The following is a 21,647-nucleotide window of genomic DNA, read 5'->3' as shown; positions in this document are numbered from 1 at the left end:
GCAAACCACAGAGCTAGTTATTCATACTAAAGGAGCATGTCCACAATTATGCATGCTACATGTTGCAGTTTAAAGCTGAAATGAACCAAAATTAAATTGTCAAAAAGGGCAGACATGCAGTAAAATATATGGACATATAGTGAAACTTACGTTCTCAGTGCCTCCAGCTCAGATGTAAGTTTCTCCAAGGTGGCTTTTGCAGCGAGCGTCTGCTTGTGATACTGTATGACCAGCTGAAGCTGGGCTTCTTTGGTGTGCACAGCTGCGGAGGAGTCCCAGAGGGTGGCGCTCCACTGCCCCCCCATGTTCTGTGTCTCTGAGTCTCTGCCCTCAACTTCACCCATCCGGGACAATGCTGCCACGCGCTCCTGGGCACACTGTCTGCAGTCCTGCAACACAAACACAGCCTTTGACAGTCTGCAGTGTCCAGGCTACAGGCACATTGCAAAGCCTTCTGAGATTACACCCGCTGTCTGCTTGCAATGTGAGTGAAAATCATGTTACAACAAATGGTACAGGAACAAGCTGTACAGACATGCAGGAACACAGAAACAGCTCCTCACTTAAACTTGATTTTCCGATCATACCTCTCTCCTCTTTCATGTCTCTTGATCAAAGATAAAAATCAGCATTAAAAGAGTGGCGCTTTTAATGGATGAGGCGCTTTTAAGGATAGATTCTCACCTCCGCCTCTTCCACTTGCTTGGACATGGCCAAGGTGTTAAGTTGGGCAGGGCGATTATGGCAGCCTAGAATCCTGAGGACTGTGTGGCTTAGCTGAATTTCCAAGTCTCTGAGTGAAGTATCCAAATTTCCAGCTGTTTCCCTGAGAGGCTTTTCCTGTTTCATAGGAATTTCACACAGCAAATCACAAGTGAAGCCTGGGTGCACCACTAGATCCAAATATACAAGATGTCTTCACATTTGAAGCCTAAAGATGAACTGATCAGCCAAAGGATGAAAAAATTATCAAATTTGACAAATATGAGTTACTAACTTCAATTTTTCTTAATTTCTTATGCTGAGAGACCCATTACCCAGCAGTATCACAGTAACTGAACAACGACTGTGATACTGGTTGGGACCTCTCTACCTTTTTGCACAATAACTATAGCTCTAAAGGGGCATTAACTGAGGTGGCTGGTCACTCAGTCATTCAGTGAGTGAATTAAAGACACCACATTTCCTATAGATACTTCTTTCAGTCACAGCCAAAACCCCCAAAACTATAGAGCCACTATCCTTCTATGAACAAATAAGTCTTCTCTTTGTTGACTATGGCTCTCAGGCACCAGATCACTCACCACTCACCTCAATGAGAAGGTTATTGGGTCCTACTTCTACCAGCTGCTGTATCTCAGTGAAGATCTCCTGCATGGTAGGGCCATGAGGCAGGTCCTGCGGTAGGTCCTCACTCTCCCCAATGTCCCTGGATTCAGGCATTACCTCCTCAGCAGCAGTGTGAGCTGCTTCATGCAGAGCTTGTGGTTTCGATAAGGCATCTTCTTCCTGCTCCTGAGAAAACCACAAGCAATGTCAGCTGTAGTTACAACTTACCCAAAGATTCAAAGAGCAGTTTAAAAGGAATGTGGCCTACAGTGTATTCTACAGTGTGGTGTTCAATACTTTGCTAGAGGCATATTTTTTAGCCCTAAACGTGCTCAAGAGGTGTCATGGGGAAAAAAAATCACAACAGGAAATTCTGCCAAAACTGAGGACAGATGAAAAAGAGAACAGTGGAAAGGCAATGCATACACCTGGACACATTTAGAATTGGTGCTCATCAGTTGACCTTTCCAAGTGATCACGTCAGAGAAGATGATGATGGTTTTAAAAGCATCTCACATTCTGCCTCGGTGGATGAGCACTTGAATAACTGCTGGTGTAACAGCCAGAACAGTGTAGAGTCTGTGTATCACTGTGCCACAACACTATCAAGCGCTGCTGCTTTCCATTGGCTGCCCACCAGGGGGAAATTCCAGCAGATTCAGGGGTTGGAGGATCTTGCTTTGTAAAAAGCTCTGAGTCTCTTTCAGTCTTACATCGCCTGCAGTCCTGGCAGAGAGTGCATGTGTATACCTGAAAATGAATTCTGCTCGAGAACAATGGGCAGCAGAGGATGAAACAAGATACATATGTGATTGACCCATCTCGTTTAACCAGTTTCTATTAGCTGCGGGATCCATCAGTATCTGCTGTGCCCTGAAGGCATGGCTTGGCATAACTACTTTTTAACTCATTTTTTTCTGAACAGTTTCTGTGGTAACAACAGAAGCACATTTTTCAACTCAATTCAACTTCTTATCAGGTTTCACACACTGTATTCATTCTCACTGGAAATATTAGATGAGACGAAGAAACCCTCAAAGGGTTAAAGTGATGACAAGTTTCTGCTATAAGGAATATTTGTAAGGGAGGAAAGAATACCTTATTTTCTAAGTTTAAAGTAATGAAATAATGAATGATCACTCCCCTTTCCTTACATAGGTATTGATGATAATCATTAAAACAAAGGTTCAGTACGTATTCAGTGCAGAGAATGCAAAGTAGGCAGCAAAACTGGGAAACTGCCTTTGGGATACTGGAGTGGTTCACCCTGTACTACTGATCACTGCATGCTGTATCAAGCTTTGAGTATTTAAACAAAAAAATGTGGATTCTGGAAAAACAGCCAGGTCAGATCGCATAGGAAAAGATAACAGTTCTGAATCCACAGTGTTTTCCTATTATTTATTTCAATATTTAAATAAAATAATACTATATGGTCAAGAAAAGAGGCAATAGTGACCCAGGCCTCCAAAATTTGGAAATATTTCACGAGTACCCAGTTCTTCTTTGCCATAAGAAGGAGGTTTGTCATTAAAACTATTTTTTAGTGCATCAACTCAGCTCATTTTATTATTCACTAAATGGAGCTCAGCTGGAACAGACAGTAAATGAAATTTCACAGAATCCGCTTAGAAATAATGCTTACAATAGTCACTGAAAAAGCCTGAGGCTCTGTACTCTGTCCAGGTTCAGCTAATTTTGTTGTGCTTCTCAGACTAATGCCCAATCAAGCCATTCCCCAGAAAGCCTTGTTTTCATCTGAAAGAACCATTTTCTGAGCAGAAACCCCTGCAGTATACTGACAATCTGTGCAAGCTCCAAATTCAAATGTAACCTGTTTTCATGGAAACTGATCATTTCGCTTCCCATTCAAAATGCAATTGCAAGAATGTACGTAGAGGCTAAAACAAGTTCTTTCCAAAACAGTTTGGACCTCAAAATATAGTTTCTCTTGAGGACATGATTCTTGTCTCACCTTTTTTGATTTGAGAGTATTGTTTACACATATTGCTTACAACCTCAGAAACAGCAGCTCTTGTAACTTTGCTCACTGACATGACCATTTAGGCACTGAAATGGTCAATGGGTGTCAAACACAAAACTAAATTCGTGGATACAAAAATGTATCATCAATCCATGTTGGACTTTTGTTAATGGAAATTTACCCTTTTCATTATGCGCCCACCTCTTCTCTGTGTAGGGAAAAGACAGACACATTGTTCACTGTGAAAGACAGGCACTGCTGAAATAAAGGAGCCAGTGTCACGTTACCTGCTGTAGGTTGATGCTCTCTAGGTTGCTGATCTCTCTGTCCTCCGTGATCCCGGCTGCTGTGTCTGAGATGTCTGAGGCTGCCCTCCTTTCACTGTCTTCTTTTCCTCTTCCATCTCTCCTCTCTTGTGCTACTGCCTCCCTGGTGTCTGGATGCAGAGCCTTGGGTATTTCAGCATGCTCAACCTGAGCTTGCTCTGCCCCAGTTTGCTCCGGCACACTGTCCCCTCTCTCGGTATTGCGATGTACAGTGTCCTCCGTAATCACACCCTCCCCGGGCTCGGTGATTGTCTTCCGAGGAGTTTCAGAGGGCTGGCCGAGGGTCTCGGGGGTAGCAGGATGTTCTTGATCTAGGTATGCTGTATCAGTGTACATCATCCTTGACTTCTGCTCTTCCTCCTGTTGCATGGGTTCTGAGTATTCTGTCGGCTGTCCACTGGGTTGGACCACATCGTCCTGGGTTTCCTCGTGCAGAACCCCAGGTTTCTCAGAAACCACTTTCTCTGCCTCGGGTTCTTCAGGCACATCCAGTATAATGTATCTGCGCTGGATTTCCTCTATGGGGTATGAGCTCTGATATAGCCTGGACTCTATGATTCCATCTCTCAGCGGTTCAGTGGGCTCAGTTTGAGAAGTCTGAGGCTGAATTGTCTTGTCAAGCACTGGCCCTGCCTCAATGTGGATCTGCTCAGGGAGTGGTGTCTCCTTCTGCAGCGTCTCCATGCCTGGCATTTCTTTCAGCTGAAGAATATCGCCCAATTCCTCTGTGGGCTGTTTGCTTTCACTGGACTCTGCTATAGTCCCTTCTGTTACAATGTGCAGTGCAGTATTGATAGGCAGGCTGAGTGTGTGTTTTGAAGTATCTCCAGACCATGAGTCAGTGTGTCCTGTAATATCGGATGGTCTTGACTTTGTGTCCTCTGCTTCAGTTAGTGGAGTCAGTGTGGTATCAAACCCTTGTGTTCCAGAGGACACAATGCGTAGGGTGTCACTACTTTTAGACTGTGGTGTCTCCAGTGTCTGAATATGCAGAATATTAGTGTCCAGAATGACCACAGCCACTTTGTTTGACTGTGAAGAAGGCACGCTCACATGATCTTCTCTGTCAGTAAAAGTATCCGGAACCTTAGCAAGCTCCATCTTAGCATCAAGACTATTTTTGACAGAAGTGGATGTGTTAAACCCCTCAGGCCTGTCCTTTTGCTGAGTCTCACTAGATTGAGGAAAAATGTTTGAGAAATCATCCTTTGGATGAATTGCAGCAGCTTTCTTAACTTTCTGGGTATCACTTTGCCACTGGCCTCCATCAATTTGTTCAGTCTCAGTCTCTAAGGTCTTGCCATCCTTTAACTCCCCAGCATGTCTCACTGAAGGGACAGTATCACTGTGCTTTCTGTCAATTTCATGGTGTGGCAGATCAACACGGGGAATATCAGTCTTGTGTATCTGAATCTGCTCTATCTCAGTGTTTAGTATGATAGTAGCCACTTTGTCAGTGGGCCACATTCCAGTGTGCTGGGTGTCAGCACCTGTTTGTTGCATCTCAGTGCTTTGAGGCCTGCTCATGTCAGCATCAACTCCTGCTATTGTAGTGTGCTTGCCCCAGATGTCTGGTTTGGTTTTGTCCACAGTCTCTGTGCAGGGGAGTTCACTCGACTGTGCTGTAGCATGCTGATGCTCAAGTTCCACCTTGTTAACATAAGGGACTCTGTCCACAATCTTTGTCTCAGCAGACCATGATGAAAGAGGTTGTTGCATTGGTAGGCGTTTCTCAGCCTCATGAAGGTTGATTCCAGCTTGCACACCTGACCCATCCACCTCTTCACTTGGAGGGCAAATCTACAACCACAAATTAAACAGAAATAGACTTAATCAGTGTTCCATGAATGTCATTCTGATACATGGAATAAGAGAAGCAGAAAACCATGTGGATCTGAGTGTAGAAGAAGCCCCACCCATCCTTGGCAGATCAGCAACTCCTTTTGCCCTGCCATTTGGCATCACAAATAATGACACAATGATACAAACAGAGAGGGCTGAATTGATGTGCTTTCAGGCTCTCGCATAGTAAAACTGCATAGTTTACCGGACAAACGCTAAACAACAACCCCTGGTTATGTTCCTTATGAAACAATACAAACCTTTATTTTAGTGTTTTTGACTTATAAAAAAACCAAAATGCTCCACTATGATTGTTCACTGATATTTTATGATGCCTACATAAATGGTGTCCCCAGACGATAACACTGACTTAACAGTAATATGTTATCTACTGTAACTATGCAATGCCACATATCTGACTGAAGTATGACATTAACAAGTAACGATTCAAAGTGGAATCGAGCAGATGGTGTGGATGCACACCTGTTATCAAGTTGTACTGTACCTTGTGTGTGTGTTTCTGCACCTGTGTTTCCACTTGGCTCATTTGGATCTGCTGCTCTGCGACTGGTATGGTCCCTGCAGATGCATGTTCAAGCACTTCCTGTTTCTTCTTCTCCGCCACATTCTGGGAGAAAAAATGGTAATTTGAAGAGATTTCATGGAAGACAACAAACTACTACTGCACTGAGTATAAAAAACTGTTCCTGTTCACTAAGTTGACTCAGTCAAAGTGCACTGGTGAAAGCTATAGGGGCTAGCCTCCAAAAAAAAAATTTCAGGTGTTTAGGTATTTATGGCAAACATTATACAAAATTTTGCAGTTTTTTAAAGAATAAAGGAAAAGGGGACATGCAATCAACAACAAAAAATGCCTACACAGCTGTAGCTTCTGCCACCATGCACTGATTGAACTGACCTAAAGCCCCTGATTAACCAGAACAGTCAGCCAGTGGCTTGTGCCTGGACAGTGGCTCACCTGAAGACTCTGTGTCAGTGTGGCTGTATGTGTGGCGCTTTCCCTTAGGGCATCAGAGCTCTCCCTCTCCAGCCTGTCCACCTCACCCAGCCCCACACTGTCCTTCAGGAACTGACGGTCAGACAGCGCCTCCTGCAGGACACGCCTCAGCTGCTCCCCCTCTTCCAGAGCAGCCTGAGGCACACAGGGTTTACACATTACATCTTTCAGGATTTGTAAAAGATGATACACCCTGCTGAGATGGCTGAGTTCAGTATTTGCAGTTTAAATCAATGAGGGCTGCAGTTTAAATCAATGAGGGCGGTACATTAAAGAACTGTCTGTTCTGTAATTGGTTTGTGTTACACAGAGCTAACAAACACAGCAGTCTGTTCTTTTGTGATACACCCTAACTGTTATGGAGTTCTTCTCACATATGAAAGTTTTAATTAAAGTCCATCTATCTATCTATCTAATCTTATGTTAAATAAAAACTCGCTAATAGTCATTAAAAAGCACCTGCAGTATTTTACTAACACTACACTTCAGTGAATACTTCCACTTAACTTCATTCATTCCATTGAATTGCATTTTGAAGGTGTCTAATTTGCTTCATTTTACTTCAGAAAGGCAACAGAATTCATGATACAACATGACTGAAACAGACACAATACCCATTCTGAAACCCTTGAAAAGGTTAAAATTTCAGATTGAAATAAATAACAGAAGCCTACCACCTGACCTTTAAAAGGATGAGGTTTGATAATGGTTCTGCAATCACGACTGGAAGTTACTTTATTCAGACAAATCAAGGGTTCCAATTGCCGATCCCCATCCGCACTACCCTGCTAATTCCCTCAATGCGCTACCTGAGAATGCCATAGCAACCATCTTTCCACTTTGCAAATAATCTGCTTCACAAACCATTCTTGATAACTCAATCATTTCATCTAAGTAGGCCTATCTGAACGTGGCCTCTTAGCTCCAGGCAGTGCACTGATCTGAATGTGCACCATGTTACCTGGATGGTGTGGGAAGAGTCTGTGAACCCCTGTGTGCGGACGGACTCATTCCACTGCTGCACGGCCTCAAGAGACTCCCTCAAACACTGTGCTGTGCTCTCTGCACAGCCATCCAGCCTCTCTGACAGCTGGGACCTCAGCCTGAAGACAATCCACCAAACAAAGAAATTAGAAATTGGCATTGTCAAAAAGAGAAATGAGTATCAAAAAAACAATAAAAATGAGTAATGTCAAAATATTGTGAAATTGGTGAGTTTCCTGAAGCAGGAAGGTTGTGTGTGATGGTTTGACAGAGGGTACCTGCTGTGCTCCTGTGCCACTGTGGCCACGATGGCAATCACATCCCCAGGAAGCGTTTCCTCAGATTCTGCAGCCTGCTGCAGTGACTGAACTTTGACCCCCAGCTTTTCCAAATGCCTCTCACAGCTCTGTGCGACACAGCAAAGATACAGGGGAGACAGTGGTTTTCAGCCAATTTCAAATGGTGAGGCAGGCAACCGAGTATTAATGTTGTAAATCACAGAAACTTTACATCCAAAAGTTGCTTCCCCCTTCATTTTCAGTATTCATCACAACATATACAGTAAATACACCTTAAATACACATACATTATCACTACATAAATCATAAAAGGACAGAATGGGGTTAGTCGAACCACTAAATGTATTATTCATTAATGCAATCTCCACTATGATTTTGCATTGCCACTAAGATATCATATGAGCAGGAGGCAAAAGTTGGTGTGGTTCACCAGAGCTTACATATGCAGTCATATTACAGGGGAGAGATGATGATCAATCTGCTGCACACAATGTGTCATCAGGAAGGGTACCTTAAGGTCGTGCCAGTGCTCCTGGAGCTGGCTGATGCTGGCATGCTGCTGGCCGTAGCCCAAGCCCTGGCCCAGCTTGCACAGCTCCGCCTGCAGGCCTCCGGCCTCCTCTCGCAGTCGCTGGGCCCTTCTGTCCAGCTCAGCATCCAGCTCCCGCAGGCGGGCCTCACAGTCTCGCAGCCTGTCCCGGACCTCCTTCTCAGAGCAGGCCCTCCGCTCGTGCAAACGGCTGACCTCTTCCGCCAGGGCAGCCTGGCCACTCGGGATGCACTGGCCCAGCAGGGAGTCTTTCACAGACTCCAGCTCCCTCATCTCCCGCTCCTCCCTGTCTGCAGTCTGCAGCAGGGCCTACAGGGAAAACGCCAGATCAATAAAGTTACTATCTGCAAACAGCACTCAAATCCCCCCTGCTCTCAGTGAGTCAGTAAACATTTATGACTGTCATGATATACAGCAGTATTACTGAAAATGTAGGCCATCAGTTGCATGCATTTGCATATGTTTGCATATTTGTGTGCATGTGAGTGGGGCCCATTCGGCCAGTGAGGCCAATGTGAGTCACCTTTAGAGTGTTGATGGTGCTCTGAAGGCCATGTCTGTCGTTGGGCAGGGGTCCTATTCCTCGCACTTGCTCCTGCAGCCAGTCCTGTGCAGCACTGTGCTGCTCCAGCAGCTGAGCACAGAGCCGCTCGGTCTGGATGCCATCCTCCAGGCTCCGACAGCACTCCTGGAAAGGAGTCATATATCAGAGGCTGAAAAGCAGCAGAGCCCACCCTACAACCACTCAAACAAGCTAAACTTGTGATAGAAAAGCTGAATTTACAGACAGCTTTTAAATAAATGAATCTAGATTTTCCACAGGGTAAACATAATCATATAATCATGATGCTTATTTCAGTTGATCATTTTGCTTCATCACGTCCGCTGTTGTGAATATCAGTGATCAAAACCTGGTCACAACTGAGCAAAGAATGAGAAAAGCATGTAAAGTGCCGAGCACGGGAGCCGGCTCACCGTGAGGTCTTTCAGAAGACAGGGGGAACATTCCTCCAGGGCAGCCCAGGAAGGGTCAGTCCAGCTGGGGTCGTGTGTCAGCTGGAACAGCTCCATCCCCTGGGCACGGAGGGCGGAGAGGGCCGGGGTGAGGGCCCTGCTCCGGTCCAGCAGGCTGCGCGCATGCTCCATGGCCTGGCGCCTGTCACCCAGCCCAGGCCAGGGGAACTGCCGGGGGAGCTCTGCTGTCTGGCGCTGGAGCTGCTCCACTCTGGCTTGGGCCTGCTGTTTCTGGTACAGGCAGGACATCAAGCGCTCCACGACACCCTGCAAATTCCTGCAACCACAGAGGAGTGTTATAAACTGTTACGCACTGTTACAGCGGGCACAATTAAGCCATTCAAGTCAGAATGTAGGTAGCTCTGAAAGAAAGACCTCTCCAAGTGATGTCACAAATAAGCATTTCCGACAGAAATGCTGATGCCTCAGTACAGGCAAATGACGGCTCTCCTACAACCTTACCTGCACAGCTCCTCTGCAGCCTTCATGACCGCATTCCACTGCTCCTCTGCATCTTTCACTGCCTGCAGGACCTCGTTCCTCCTGCTCTCCTCCAGACCCCGCTGCTGGGACACACTCTGCCCGCTCCGCCTCAGCTCCTGCAACTTGGAGTCTCCTTCACACCTGGCGTTCAGAAGAGCCTGAGGGGACAGACAGGAACAGGAGAAACAACATAAACAAAGAGAGAGGGCACTGCTGGCTGCTCCAAATACTGGGACCAGGAGCCTCATTTATCAGTTCTGCATATGCAGAATTTTTACACTAAATCTTGTATAGGCTCTTTTTTTATGCATAATATGTTATTTCTAATCCTTTTGGATATCGACATGCATGTTAAAGCCAGAAAACTGCATGTGCAGCTACAAAAGTAAAATTATTTAAAAATAGCAAAGAAGCATGTACTAGTCTGCTGAGGCAGAGCGAAATATGTCAGCTGCTGATCATCAGTAAAGGCATCAGGGTGCTAACTATTAAAAACAATTTCCTAGAAATATGACAAGAGACAACAAGATGACAAAGTATGTGAAAATAGCTGTTCCAGCCCTTCTGAAGAGTTGTGTGATGAGGCATTCAGCTTGGTAAGAATCTTTGAAGTCAGCTTTACTGTCCATTTCAGGGAACACAGAATTGCTAATGTGTCTCTAATGATCAACAGGAAAAAATCTCTATATTTGCTGCTATCCGTACCAAATACCACCTCTTTAAGTAATACAAAGCTGCCTCCTTTTACAACATGGCCCAGAAATGCGTGATCCCTATGCAGCCAGAGGATAGGAGGGGAGCCTACCCACTGCCGATGGAACTGCCTATACAATTTCTGAATGAGGCTGCCATCCTCAGATGGCATAACATTATAGGGCAGCTGTGAAATGTCGCAGATACAACTGCACTTTACTTGAAAACATATCACATCTTTCTGTACACCATGAAATCAACAATATTAATCACATGTCTACAATAGAAATTTAGCTCCTTAAGCAAATGAAACACAACACAATGGCACACAGCCTTGCACTGGTGCATACTAACAAATTACAAGTGCCTCCAGAGTGACGTTCATTCAGGCTAAAACTGCACAAATGACTAAGTTCAGTTGCCATGCCACAAGAGATGTTGCATTCACAGGATTGGAAGTTTACTGCCAAGCAGAATTTTTACTTTGGGTTGGCATGCTGCAGAAACCCCAAAATTTGTATTTGGAATCCAGGCTCTGATATTAATATATGTACCTCAGTCACAGAGCATGAATTTTCTTTTAATGCTGTTGTGAGGCCAATATCATACAAACCAGATCAACAACTTGTGCCTTACTCTTAAAGGCATATAGTATTACCATACTTGGGAAAGTTGGGGATATTTTTATGCAAAATTAAACATGTGTGCATGTATCAGAGAATTTACGATGACTGGGACTTTTGAGGTATATTACTTTATTGCGGGTGTACAGTATGTTTAGTATGTGTGATTAATAAATAAGATGTACACACGTTTGACATCAAGTGTGAAGAAACTAATTAGATAACAGTTCTTCTGTGCACATGTTGATAAATGAGGCACCACCAGCCTATATCTAAGACAGTGGAAGGACCATTCTCAATCACATCAGATTCAAGAATTTCCCTACCTATAACCAGTAGCTATAGACAAATACTGCATCATGTAACTATGACAATCCAAATCAGATAAAGGCTAAAATTGCAACTTTCAACTCAATAGTCACCTATTGAATAAATCCAGTGAATAATCCAGTTGTCAGATTTTAACTGAATACTGCTTCTGACAACAAAAATAACTGTCTTTTATAGTAAGAAATTTTTCAAATCAAGTGTAATTTGTAGGCTGTCACTATGGTCAGAACAATTTTAAGGGAGAACGAACGAAAGACATTCAGGATTTTTAGTCATTTGTATTCTCACAGGGTCTAATGGAATGAGGGATTTGTTTAGAAAGTATATTCATTCATTCTTGGCGTGCAGCAGAATTATCCTTTTACACAGCTGATGGAGGCTTTAAATCCTCAACATTAATATCAAATAGTACAGTACAAAGGTCTGGAGAATCTGGAGAATGTGCAGGGTCATGGAGTTTGCACAATATTGCACACATGAGAAGGGGTTCAAAAACACTAAAACTGTTAAGTACCTTTAAAAGATTAAAAAAAACATGGTGCAGATTTTCAAACCATTGACAAAATGCCAAGTGTAAAAATACTAGTTTAACTGTGCCGGCCAGCACATACACGAAAACTGACCTGGAATTTTTGAAGTCTCTCCTCAAGCTCAGCTTGGCTGCCTTCAGTGCCTTTGCCCAGAGAGTCTAGCTGCTGCTGCAGGTCTCTGATCCAGGCCCTGGTGCTTTCTGCCTGGGCCTCAAACACCTGTTCCTCCCGGGCCAGAGCACTCTGGGCCACAGCCTGGCTGCACAGCTCCTCTGCAGCCTTCATGACCTCATTCCACTGCTCCTCCGCATCTTTCACTGCCTGCAGGACCTCCCTCCTCCTGCTCTCCTCCAGACCCCGCTGCTGGGACACACTCTGCCCGCTCCGCCTCAGCTCCTGCAACTTGGAGTCTCCTTCACACCTGGCGTTCAGAAGAGCCTGAGCAGGGAGAGAAAGACAGACGGAAAAGTTAATATATGTTAACAGCTCTGTTGGATCCAGCTCTGTTCAGCTGAGTTAGCACTGTGATGAAGTGATTAAGGACATAGCATTATCAGATGTTACTGTTCCCTAGAGCAAGGTGCTTAACCTAAATTGTTTCAGTGAATTTCAAGCCACACAAATGGATTATGGATGTAAAAATTGTGAGCTGTGTAAATTGTTCAGGACAAGGGCCTCTGCTATGCAAATAAATAACAATCCAAATCCAAATTGCTACCCATTTCAACATACTCATAGTTTGCGATGCCTCATTTTCCAAGAATAATGTGCCTAACTCCTGAAAATTCAATCTAAAGCCCCTGCTTTTACAAAGCCAAATCTGGATCCGAAAACCTCATGTTTTGCAGACTCATTTTTTATGTTCTTTCTTTTAAATATCCCAGAGAAAGTGGTGGTACAAGAATAACTTGTATATTTGTGTTATGTTGATATTTGTGAAAAATCCAATTAGACTTCAGCTCAGGTCATAACATTGACACTGTTTTTGTGAAAGTTTTAAGGACAGATGCCTTCATTTCTTTAAGGCTTAATTACTGTACTCCCTCCATTTTGGGCAGTCTGAACAGTATTTTTTCATGTTCAGTTTGATTGGACTACTGCAGATACATTTTAATTAAAATAAAGATTGCTGTATACGTACATCACCTGTCATAGCTTCCCTTAACTGGCAACCTATTAAATGATATAAATATTGTATGCACTTGCTAAAACTTAGATTTAATTATACACCACTTAAACATATTCAATTTACAAAAAGGTAGGGCAGATTTTGTCTGAATTAGGGGCGGGGAGAGAGACTTCCATAACTTCTTCAGGGGTGTTTTTTGCTGATTTTCATAATCTCCAGAGAAAATCTTACACAATACTGAAGTATAACAGTAAGGTCTTCTTGTAAGGTCTCTTTTTCCGTGAAGCAACATGGTTTGAACTTTCCACTTTTATCACTTTTTTCATTTCCACTTATCACTTTTATCACTGTGTTTTAAAAAGAACTGATTTTGTTGCCTGTTGTTCTCTGTTAAGATATAACTAAAGCAATTTCTGTTTTTATAAAACGTGCCTGTGACAATTGTGTTGTTTATTTGCACAAAAACTTCATCAACTCATCAATTTACTAAACTTGGGCTGAGAGATTGCTGCATCCAAAACAGTATGCACAGGAAAAGATAAACAGGATAACCTATTTATGATACATAAACCTTTTCAATTCTCTCCTCATGCAGAATGGGTGCTAAAGCATTCTATTTCCTAAATAAAAGTAATAATCTCTGTTCCACTCTTCATTAGGAATTATATTTAGAAACAGATATAAGATTCACAGATATACAGAAGTGATAAAATGTTGTATTACATCTCTAAGAAAGAATAGTGCTGCATACCACAGACTGGATCCCTCACCTTAACTCTGTAGACTCTCTCCTCAAGCTCAGCTTGGCTGCCTTCAGTGCCTTTGCCCAGAGAGTCTAGCTGCTGCTGCAGGTCTCTGATCCAGGCCCTGGTGCTTTCTGCCTGGGCCTCAAACACCTGTTCCTCCTGGGCCAGAGCACTCTGGGCCACAGCCTGGCTGCACAGCTCCTCTGCAGCCTTCATGACCTCATTCCACTGCTCCTCCGCATCTTTCACTGCCTGCAGGACCTCCCTCCTCCTGCTCTCCTCCAGACCCCGCTGCTGGGACACACTCTGCCCGCTCCGCCTCAGCTCCTGCAGCTTGGAGTCTCCTTCACACCTGGCGTTCAGAAGAGCCTGAGGGGACAGACAGGAACAGGAGAGAAGACGTAAATAGAGAAGGAGATGACACTGATGATGGTGATGAAAAGCACTTCTGCAGGAAATGACAACACGAGGCTAGGGTCAGGCAGGACACCGAAATATGCATTGGGCAAGCATAACTTGTACCACTGAGTCACCACAGAAATGGAGGGAGTAAGCACCAGCTTTCGCATGAACACATATTTGGGCTGAGAGGTTTAATTGCTGCATCCAAAAATATTATGTGAAAAGAAAGTGGATAAAACACTATCCCATTTACATTTATGTCAGAGGAGCGAAAAAACATAACCATTATCAGTAATCAAAATTTCCCCCATTACTTCTCTCACACAGAATGGATGGGACAAGCAATCCCTAATTATTGCAAAAAACACAGAGCAGAGACAGCATTAAAAAGTAAGAGGCAAAAAGACACCATTAGAACCATTCCAGTTCTATTTCTCAGTACTGATCTATTATACTTATATGCTTATTTAAAAGCTTCTCAGACGCAAAAGAAGCAGAAACTCCATATTCAGGAAAGCAAAAGGTTACAGCATGCCACAGGCTGAGGCCCTCACCTTCACTTGCTGTAGCCTGTCCTCAATCTCAGCATGGCTGCCTTTGGTGGCTCTGCCCAGGGAGTGCACCCGTTGCTGCAGGTCCTTCACCCAGGCCCTGACGCTCTCTGCCTGGGCCTCGAACGCCTGCACCTTCTTGGCGAGGGCGGTCTGAGCCTCCGCCTGTCTGCTGAGACGGTCCTGCAGGCTGCGGTACCGCTCCAGCAGGTCACCGCTCTCTCTCACCAGGCTGTCACCCCTCAGGCCCTGCCTCCGCACCGCCGCCACCAGGACACTAAGGCCCTCCACACGCTCCCTGTGGCACAGGCAAGACCACCTCTGTGTTATCATTCTCATCATGATGATCATCAACAATGCTAAAACAAGAACAACATACAGCAGTTTGGCTTTTTGTAGACAATGCAGAAAGCCCTGTATTCGCAATGATCAGGTTTGCAACCATCCTCCTTTAAGAGACTTATAATACATGATCCTAATTATGATAAAATTGAGAATGTGAGCAAGACACAGAGCCAGCAGAAGTAGCAAAGTAAAGTTCATTGTTGTCATTCAGTGAGCCCATGAAGGAGCCGGTCTCCCTTGTCCTGCAAACAAACACTTGTCTGAATACTGATTTTAGTTTTGATCTTGAGTTCCATGTCCTGTCAATACTCAAGAGATACTGCACTAACAACTTATGAATATTTGAATTCATCCCACATGCATCTAGTCTTTTTCATAAAAAAAAAAAAAAACCTCAAGATGGTAATCCTCATTAAAACATTAAGTCAAATAGGAAACAGGATTCAATTCATAACAATCAAATTTTAAACAGGATTTCCAGGAATGCATTGTGTTGAAAAAGCAGAGACTGCCTGCGCATGGATTGGAATTGTGCCCAATACCTGTTTTTGATGACCCAATTTTTATTTAATTTGACACAGAATGCCCAGGTTCTGTAGATTACCTTTCTTTAAGAACCTCCTCGTGTAAACGACTGAGCTCCTCCCCTTGCACGGACTTGTGCTCTCTGGCCTGCAGCCATGCATTGACGTGGCTGTATTCATCCTGGAGACTGAATCACACAAATAGAGACACGAGTAAATGTATTCGGACATGAAGTCAGAGGCTGTGTTTAAACTCCTATCTCACCCTGGTGGTTTCCTGGTGGAGTACCTGTTGAATGTGCGGAGGCAGGCCTCCAGGTGGCTGTGTCTCTCCTGGCAGTGTGTCCTGAAGGTGGTCAGCTCCTCCTCCTGCTCCTGCAGCCAGACGTTAAGCGGCGCCAGCTGCTCTGAGGAGAGCTGCTCCTCTGCCCTCGCCATGCGCTCCTTCAGCCGCCCCAGCCTCCTCTCCCCCTCCTTGTACTCCAGGAAACCCTGGTGCAGAGAGACGGGCAACACATCAACACTCCTGTTTCAACGCTCGGTCTATCTGAGAGCACACTGGTGGTGCGAATGTCTGTGTGACTCACAGTCAGTTTCTGCACTGATGCTTCCACATCCTGCCTCTTCTCTGGGTTCTCAAAACACTCGTTCACCAAGAGCTGCAGGTCCTGGAACCAGTCCGCAAATGCTTGGCACTCATCTGGAGCAGGCAGGGATAGAGAAAAGGCTGATCCCTACTAACAGAAAGCTTTAACCTTAAGCAGTTATGCACACTTTCTATCACGGCATCATAGCTTTACTGCTACTGAACTGCATAACCAGCCCCTATTTATGCACCAAAAAGACTTGCATAAAAGGCATTTGGTAACAATGGAATGCAGTACAGTTACCTACGCTAACTACCACAAAGACAGTTGCTGGAGCCTGTTACCTGTAGCAGCACCAGTGCCTGCCTACCTTTGATCACCCTGAGGAAGCCTCTCTCCGCCTGCTCCTTCCTCTGATCGATCATCTCATTGGTGCTGCGGATGCTCTCCTTCAGCCGGACTCCTTGCGCTGTCAGCGCCTGCAGGGCCCTGGGGCTGGCCACGCTGGCCATGAGGCTGACCTCTTTGAGCAGGCAGTCGGCCTGCTCTGCCTCTGACTGCAGCTGCGCAGACAGTTCCTGTGCAGGGAATGCATGCAGGCTCTCTGAGCACACTCATGGAGTCACCAAGTACACAGGCATGCAGGGTGGAAACTTATTATTTCTGCAATAACTCTGCCCATCAGCAAGACCTTATTCATTCCTGTTTTCAGTCTGACAAAACATCAATTTATTCACAATAAAATGCATACTGTCAGTAATAAAGGTGGGCTTGGACGTATAGATGTATATAAATGTATATCATTCAGTTCTAGATACCCCATTAAATGAGGCTATAGGTGTCAGACTAAAGATACATGGTGGAAACATACAGAGCAGGAAGTTTTAGACTGGCTCTCCATGAATGATGCACCCACATATGAAAAGTTTATTGACAATCCGCTTATTAAATTTTCATGCGAAATAACCAAAATACTTCACTATTTAATTGGCTTCAAAGGTGACAGTTCTCCCAATGGCCCACTGTAGCATAATTATAACTTAACAGATGGTGGTAAACTACTTCAAGCTTGAATTGGAAATGAAAGGGCTTGAAGAAAAATGAAGACATTTGACATTCAGCAAGGAAGCTACTGACATTCACACAAATGAAACTCAGACAGGGTTACAGATAACAAATTTCTATGCTATTTGCAGATTAGGGCACGATTATCCAAATATTTGGGCCAAGCAGTGAGTGGCTGCGGGAGCTCAGACAGGGGGAGAGAGTACCTGGATCTGTGTGGGTAGCTGAGGGTTTTCGGATGCACTGAGCGCGCTCAGAGAGGACTGAATGGACTGCAGGGAGGACTGACACTCATTCATCCTCTCGGTGATGTGCTGCCTCACTGCCATCAGCTCCTGGAACACGTCGCTGCTGTCGGAGAAGAGCTCCTTCACCTGCTCCATCTTCTTCCTCAGCTGGGTTTCCATCACCTGGGGGCACAGGCAAGGTGAGAACACACACACACACTACTGAGAAGAAAGAGCCTTCCTTACTCTGCATCACCACAGGGTGCATCAGCAAATCACCCACCTGCAGCTCCAGCGGAGACTCTTTGCTTTGCAGGAGCTGTTGGATCTCAGCGGACTTCCGATGGAAGCGCTCTATATTTTCCTCCTGAGTTTGAATCTCATCCTGAGAACACAATACGGGACAGGTGAAACTATACAAAGCGAGATGAATGGACCGCATTTCCATTCACAGAAAGCTAGCTCTTTTTCCGTTTCTACTGATTCTGAGGCATACAGTAATTTTGACTGCAACTGATGTGGCAAAATGTATGCAAAACTTGAAAGTAATGTACAGAAATGTACAGTGCAGTACAAATGAAAATATAATAAAATTAATCATTAAATGATTGAGGCATGTTAATAATAGCTTGCAAAAAGTTAATAAGCAAAAAGAGTGGTCTGGTTTGAAAAATGTATTTATTCAAACAAAGTGTCAATATTTCAATATGGCCCTGGGACTGTTAGATGGTTCAGTAAAAACCACTTGAATGCAAGTAGTGGACACAAATATTTGTAGTTACTGTGTGTGTCATCTAGTGTCATACAATACAAAAATTGTAGTCCTACATACTTGAAGACTGAAGAGTGATGCGTCCAATGAACCAGTGTGGTGATTCATTTGGTTATGTTTGTGATTTCTTAATGAGAACATGCATTAAATTTCCCACTTAAAGCTTTTTCAAAGTGAACAGGAAACTGCTTGCAAGGGAATGAGTCTGTTACCTGCAGGGCTATGATCTCTTCCTCACACTGGAAGGGGTGTCTCTCTGCAAACATGGACATCTTGCTGCCCATCCAGCTGTCCACCTCACCCCCCAGCATCTGCAGCTTGTCCCACATCTCTAGCCCCACCCGCAGGTTGTCCATGTGGGAGTCTGTCTTCTCTGACACCTGAACCCCACGAAACACGACCAGATCAGAACTCTGACTCAAGCAGTCATGTGATTATGCTGCTTGCTGTATCACAGAGAGCTTGAAACTGGACCAAAGTAACTTGGCTTTATGAAGTGCTAAAAGTGCTAGAAAATGTCACACAGATTGAGAGGACATTATCTCTTTAGAGCAATCCCTACATATTGGAAAAAATGTCAGAGCAATGCTATGATGTACACTCTCGCTCTCAATCGGGTGGTTTCAAAAGCTGGGGAAGAAAATGATGCTGTGTAAGAAAATGGTTAAAATGAAATTACTGTTATTGCTGAGTCCCTAGAATGTGAGCAGTGGAAGCATCTGCCAGTAATACACTGAGCACCATGTAAGGACACCATTATCAGCTGTCCCTGATCACTCACTGTCACAGACAGACTCAGCGCTCCACTCTCTCGGGATAATGGCAAGCAGCTGGGGAGCTGCTACAGTAAGAGCTGCCAGGAGCCAGACCGGTCGTAACGAGAAGCAAAAAGGCGAGGGGCTCACGTCCAGCCAGCGGTCCACCAGGGCGTCGGCCTCGCTCTCGAACGGCGCGTCCGCGCACTCCGGGATCTTCTTCAGCAGGGACTGCAGCTGCCTGCACACACCCCTGATCTCTTCCACCCCCTCGCCAAGGCCGCCCAAGTCTTCTTTTATGCCCCGGACCTAGACAAGAGGACACACGCGCACACACACACACACACACACACACACGCAATCCTCAGTTTCTCCGAACTTCACCTTGGGTTTTCAGAGAACTCCAGCCCCAAAACATGCTGCTGTTATTGTTACAGTTCCCTCAGGCACCCAAGCCAAGTGCTCTGGGGGGCACAGAAAGGACAAAATTATACTCAAGCACCGGAGGCAATCGTTTAATCAGAAATCCTGTCTTATTCATACCAAAAAATCGTCCCCTGAAAATATCGCAGTGCTGCCAAAAACCAGGCAGGAAATGTAGGACATGATAAGTCCTTTTTATCCAAGCACTAATTTATTCCAGTTCGATCTTTCAACGCTTTGCCAGAGTACTAAAATATCCATAAAGTGATCATATTAAATTGAAATCTTAAATAAACATTTGTACTTCAGGTAGACAAAGATTAGCAATAGACTGAAAGACAGTAACAAGCAACTTCTGAAACTGCTCACACTTTGCAGAAGCAACAGAAGGTAGTGACTGCCATCTAGTGGTGGAAACAATACTCAATTCAAGGCATAAATCAAAAGATGCCCAAATCTATGGAATACAACACTCCAAGGGAAGTTGGATGTATATATAGTATATATACGTATGCATATATATGTATGTATTGTACACATGAATGGTTGAGAATACCGTAGCTATAAGCCTTTGCAGGTTGTCCTTCCCCATGTAGGAGGCCTGCTCGCTGATGGTCTGCTCCGCCCTCTGCAGTGTGCCGCCCAGGCGGCTGCGGCAGTTCTGGAACTTCTTCAGCAGCTCCATAAGCGCACGGCTCTGCTCCTGCCTGCAGACAGAACCGCAGAGACTCCGGTCATTCACACTGCCCCCGCTGCAGTGAGCGCCCGCTCTCCCGTTCTGGGTCCCCCCCTTCTCTCACCCCTCGGTCACGGCTCTCTGGGTGTCCTCCCACTGCTGCTGCAGCTCGGCAGCGGCGTCTCCCTCCTGCCCAGTGTCCCGCAGGCTCTGCAGCTCATAGCGGAGGGCGACCAGGCCGCTCTCCACGTCCGCCAGCGCGCGCAGCCTGGCGTCAACACGAGAGAGTCAGAGGAGACACGCGCAGACACGCTTCAGCTGAGACTATAGCCACAAACTATCAAATAAAACTAAAACTAAAATGAAATAAATCATTTGAAAGAATGCTGGCTGTCTACTTGTGTTCACATTCAACAAAGCTCCCCTGAGAAGCATTAGGGGACATGAAATGGAATTGCACATGAAATTACTCCCTAAACTAATCCCTGGATTTAATCAAACCACAGTATACTTAATATACTATAAAACATAATTTAAACAGAATTAGTGCAGGAATAATTAATTCCCAGTGTTGCAGCTGACTCATATATCATTATATCTAATTAACAGGGTGCTCTGTGCAGATGTGAATGGAGAGTCTGACTGGCTGCTCTGCTTGCTCACACACCTGTGCTGCACAGCGGGCAGCGTGGGCTCCTTCAGGCCCTGGCGCTCGGCGGCCCCCTGCAGCTCTCGCAGGGCCCCCAGCAGGGTCCTCCTCCGCAGGCCCAGGGAGCGCGCCTCCTTCTCCCGCTGCAGGCTCTGCTGCTGCCTGGCCAGGCCGGCGTCCGCGCCCTCCAGCCTCCGCACCAGCACCGACACCATGTCCAGGCAGGAGGCCGGCGCGCCGCCCTGGCTGACGGACAGCCCCGCCCCCTCCAGCAGCAGGTCCAGCTGCGGGGCCTTGTCCCGCATGCTGAGCAGGCTCGGTCGGATCAGGGCCAGCCTGGAGCGGCAGTCCCGCACCGCCTCGGCGTCCTCGCAGGGCGCGGCCCGTGTGCCGGAGATATCCTGCTCCACGGTGCGCAGGGACATGAGGAACCGGTCCAGGGCCCGGGTGGCCGCTTCGCTCTTCTTCACCTGCTGCCTCAGCAGGTCCACACTGTGCCTGCAGCCCAGCACCATGTGGCTGACAGGCCCCCGGTCCTCTGGGTCAAGCTCTCTCAGCATCTGGCCCTCCTCATGGTCCAGTCCCGACAGCCGGTCCATCTCACGCTGGATGTCCTTGTCCAGATTCTATTCAGAGCGGAAGAGTTTCAGCATGAGTAAAAGGCTGCAGCCTGCCAGCATTGTAAACTGAACATAAAAAACTATGCCAGATTATAAAATATCATCTCCATTACACATTTCCTGGATTTTATATGATATTCAACTGCATATCCCTAATGTTCTCTTAAAGGA

At 45.5% G+C, this 21,647-nt stretch overlaps 1 protein-coding gene across 1 annotated transcript in view; it reads right to left on the bottom strand.

The window, feature by feature from the left end:
• The window catches only part of syne2b (spectrin repeat containing, nuclear envelope 2b), a 118,700-nt gene that overhangs the window by 71,578 nt on the left and 25,475 nt on the right, over positions 1-21,647 (bottom strand). Inside the window, exons 31-56 of the mRNA XM_036542304.1 lie at positions 20,875-21,482; positions 20,332-20,475; positions 20,088-20,238; positions 19,259-19,417; positions 18,566-18,733; positions 17,865-17,966; positions 17,561-17,764; positions 16,660-16,867; positions 16,290-16,402; positions 15,992-16,194; positions 15,783-15,890; positions 14,837-15,131; positions 13,905-14,249; positions 12,099-12,443; positions 9,809-9,987; positions 9,308-9,623; positions 8,856-9,020; positions 8,294-8,641; positions 7,762-7,889; positions 7,461-7,602; positions 6,461-6,634; positions 5,987-6,109; positions 3,601-5,439; positions 1,312-1,515; positions 685-840; positions 151-389 (exon numbers count right to left, since the gene is read on the bottom strand). Coding sequence (XP_036398197.1) covers positions 151-389; positions 685-840; positions 1,312-1,515; positions 3,601-5,439; positions 5,987-6,109; positions 6,461-6,634; positions 7,461-7,602; positions 7,762-7,889; positions 8,294-8,641; positions 8,856-9,020; positions 9,308-9,623; positions 9,809-9,987; positions 12,099-12,443; positions 13,905-14,249; positions 14,837-15,131; positions 15,783-15,890; positions 15,992-16,194; positions 16,290-16,402; positions 16,660-16,867; positions 17,561-17,764; positions 17,865-17,966; positions 18,566-18,733; positions 19,259-19,417; positions 20,088-20,238; positions 20,332-20,475; positions 20,875-21,482 — 7,166 coding nt within the window. The remainder of the gene's footprint in view (positions 1-150; positions 390-684; positions 841-1,311; positions 1,516-3,600; positions 5,440-5,986; positions 6,110-6,460; positions 6,635-7,460; positions 7,603-7,761; positions 7,890-8,293; positions 8,642-8,855; positions 9,021-9,307; positions 9,624-9,808; positions 9,988-12,098; positions 12,444-13,904; positions 14,250-14,836; positions 15,132-15,782; positions 15,891-15,991; positions 16,195-16,289; positions 16,403-16,659; positions 16,868-17,560; positions 17,765-17,864; positions 17,967-18,565; positions 18,734-19,258; positions 19,418-20,087; positions 20,239-20,331; positions 20,476-20,874; positions 21,483-21,647) is intronic.

Source organism: Megalops cyprinoides, chromosome 12 (assembly GCF_013368585.1).
Source record: "Megalops cyprinoides isolate fMegCyp1 chromosome 12, fMegCyp1.pri, whole genome shotgun sequence".
Taxonomy (NCBI): Eukaryota; Metazoa; Chordata; class Actinopteri; order Elopiformes; family Megalopidae; genus Megalops; species Megalops cyprinoides.
This window is presented reverse-complemented; position numbering and strand designations above follow the sequence as displayed.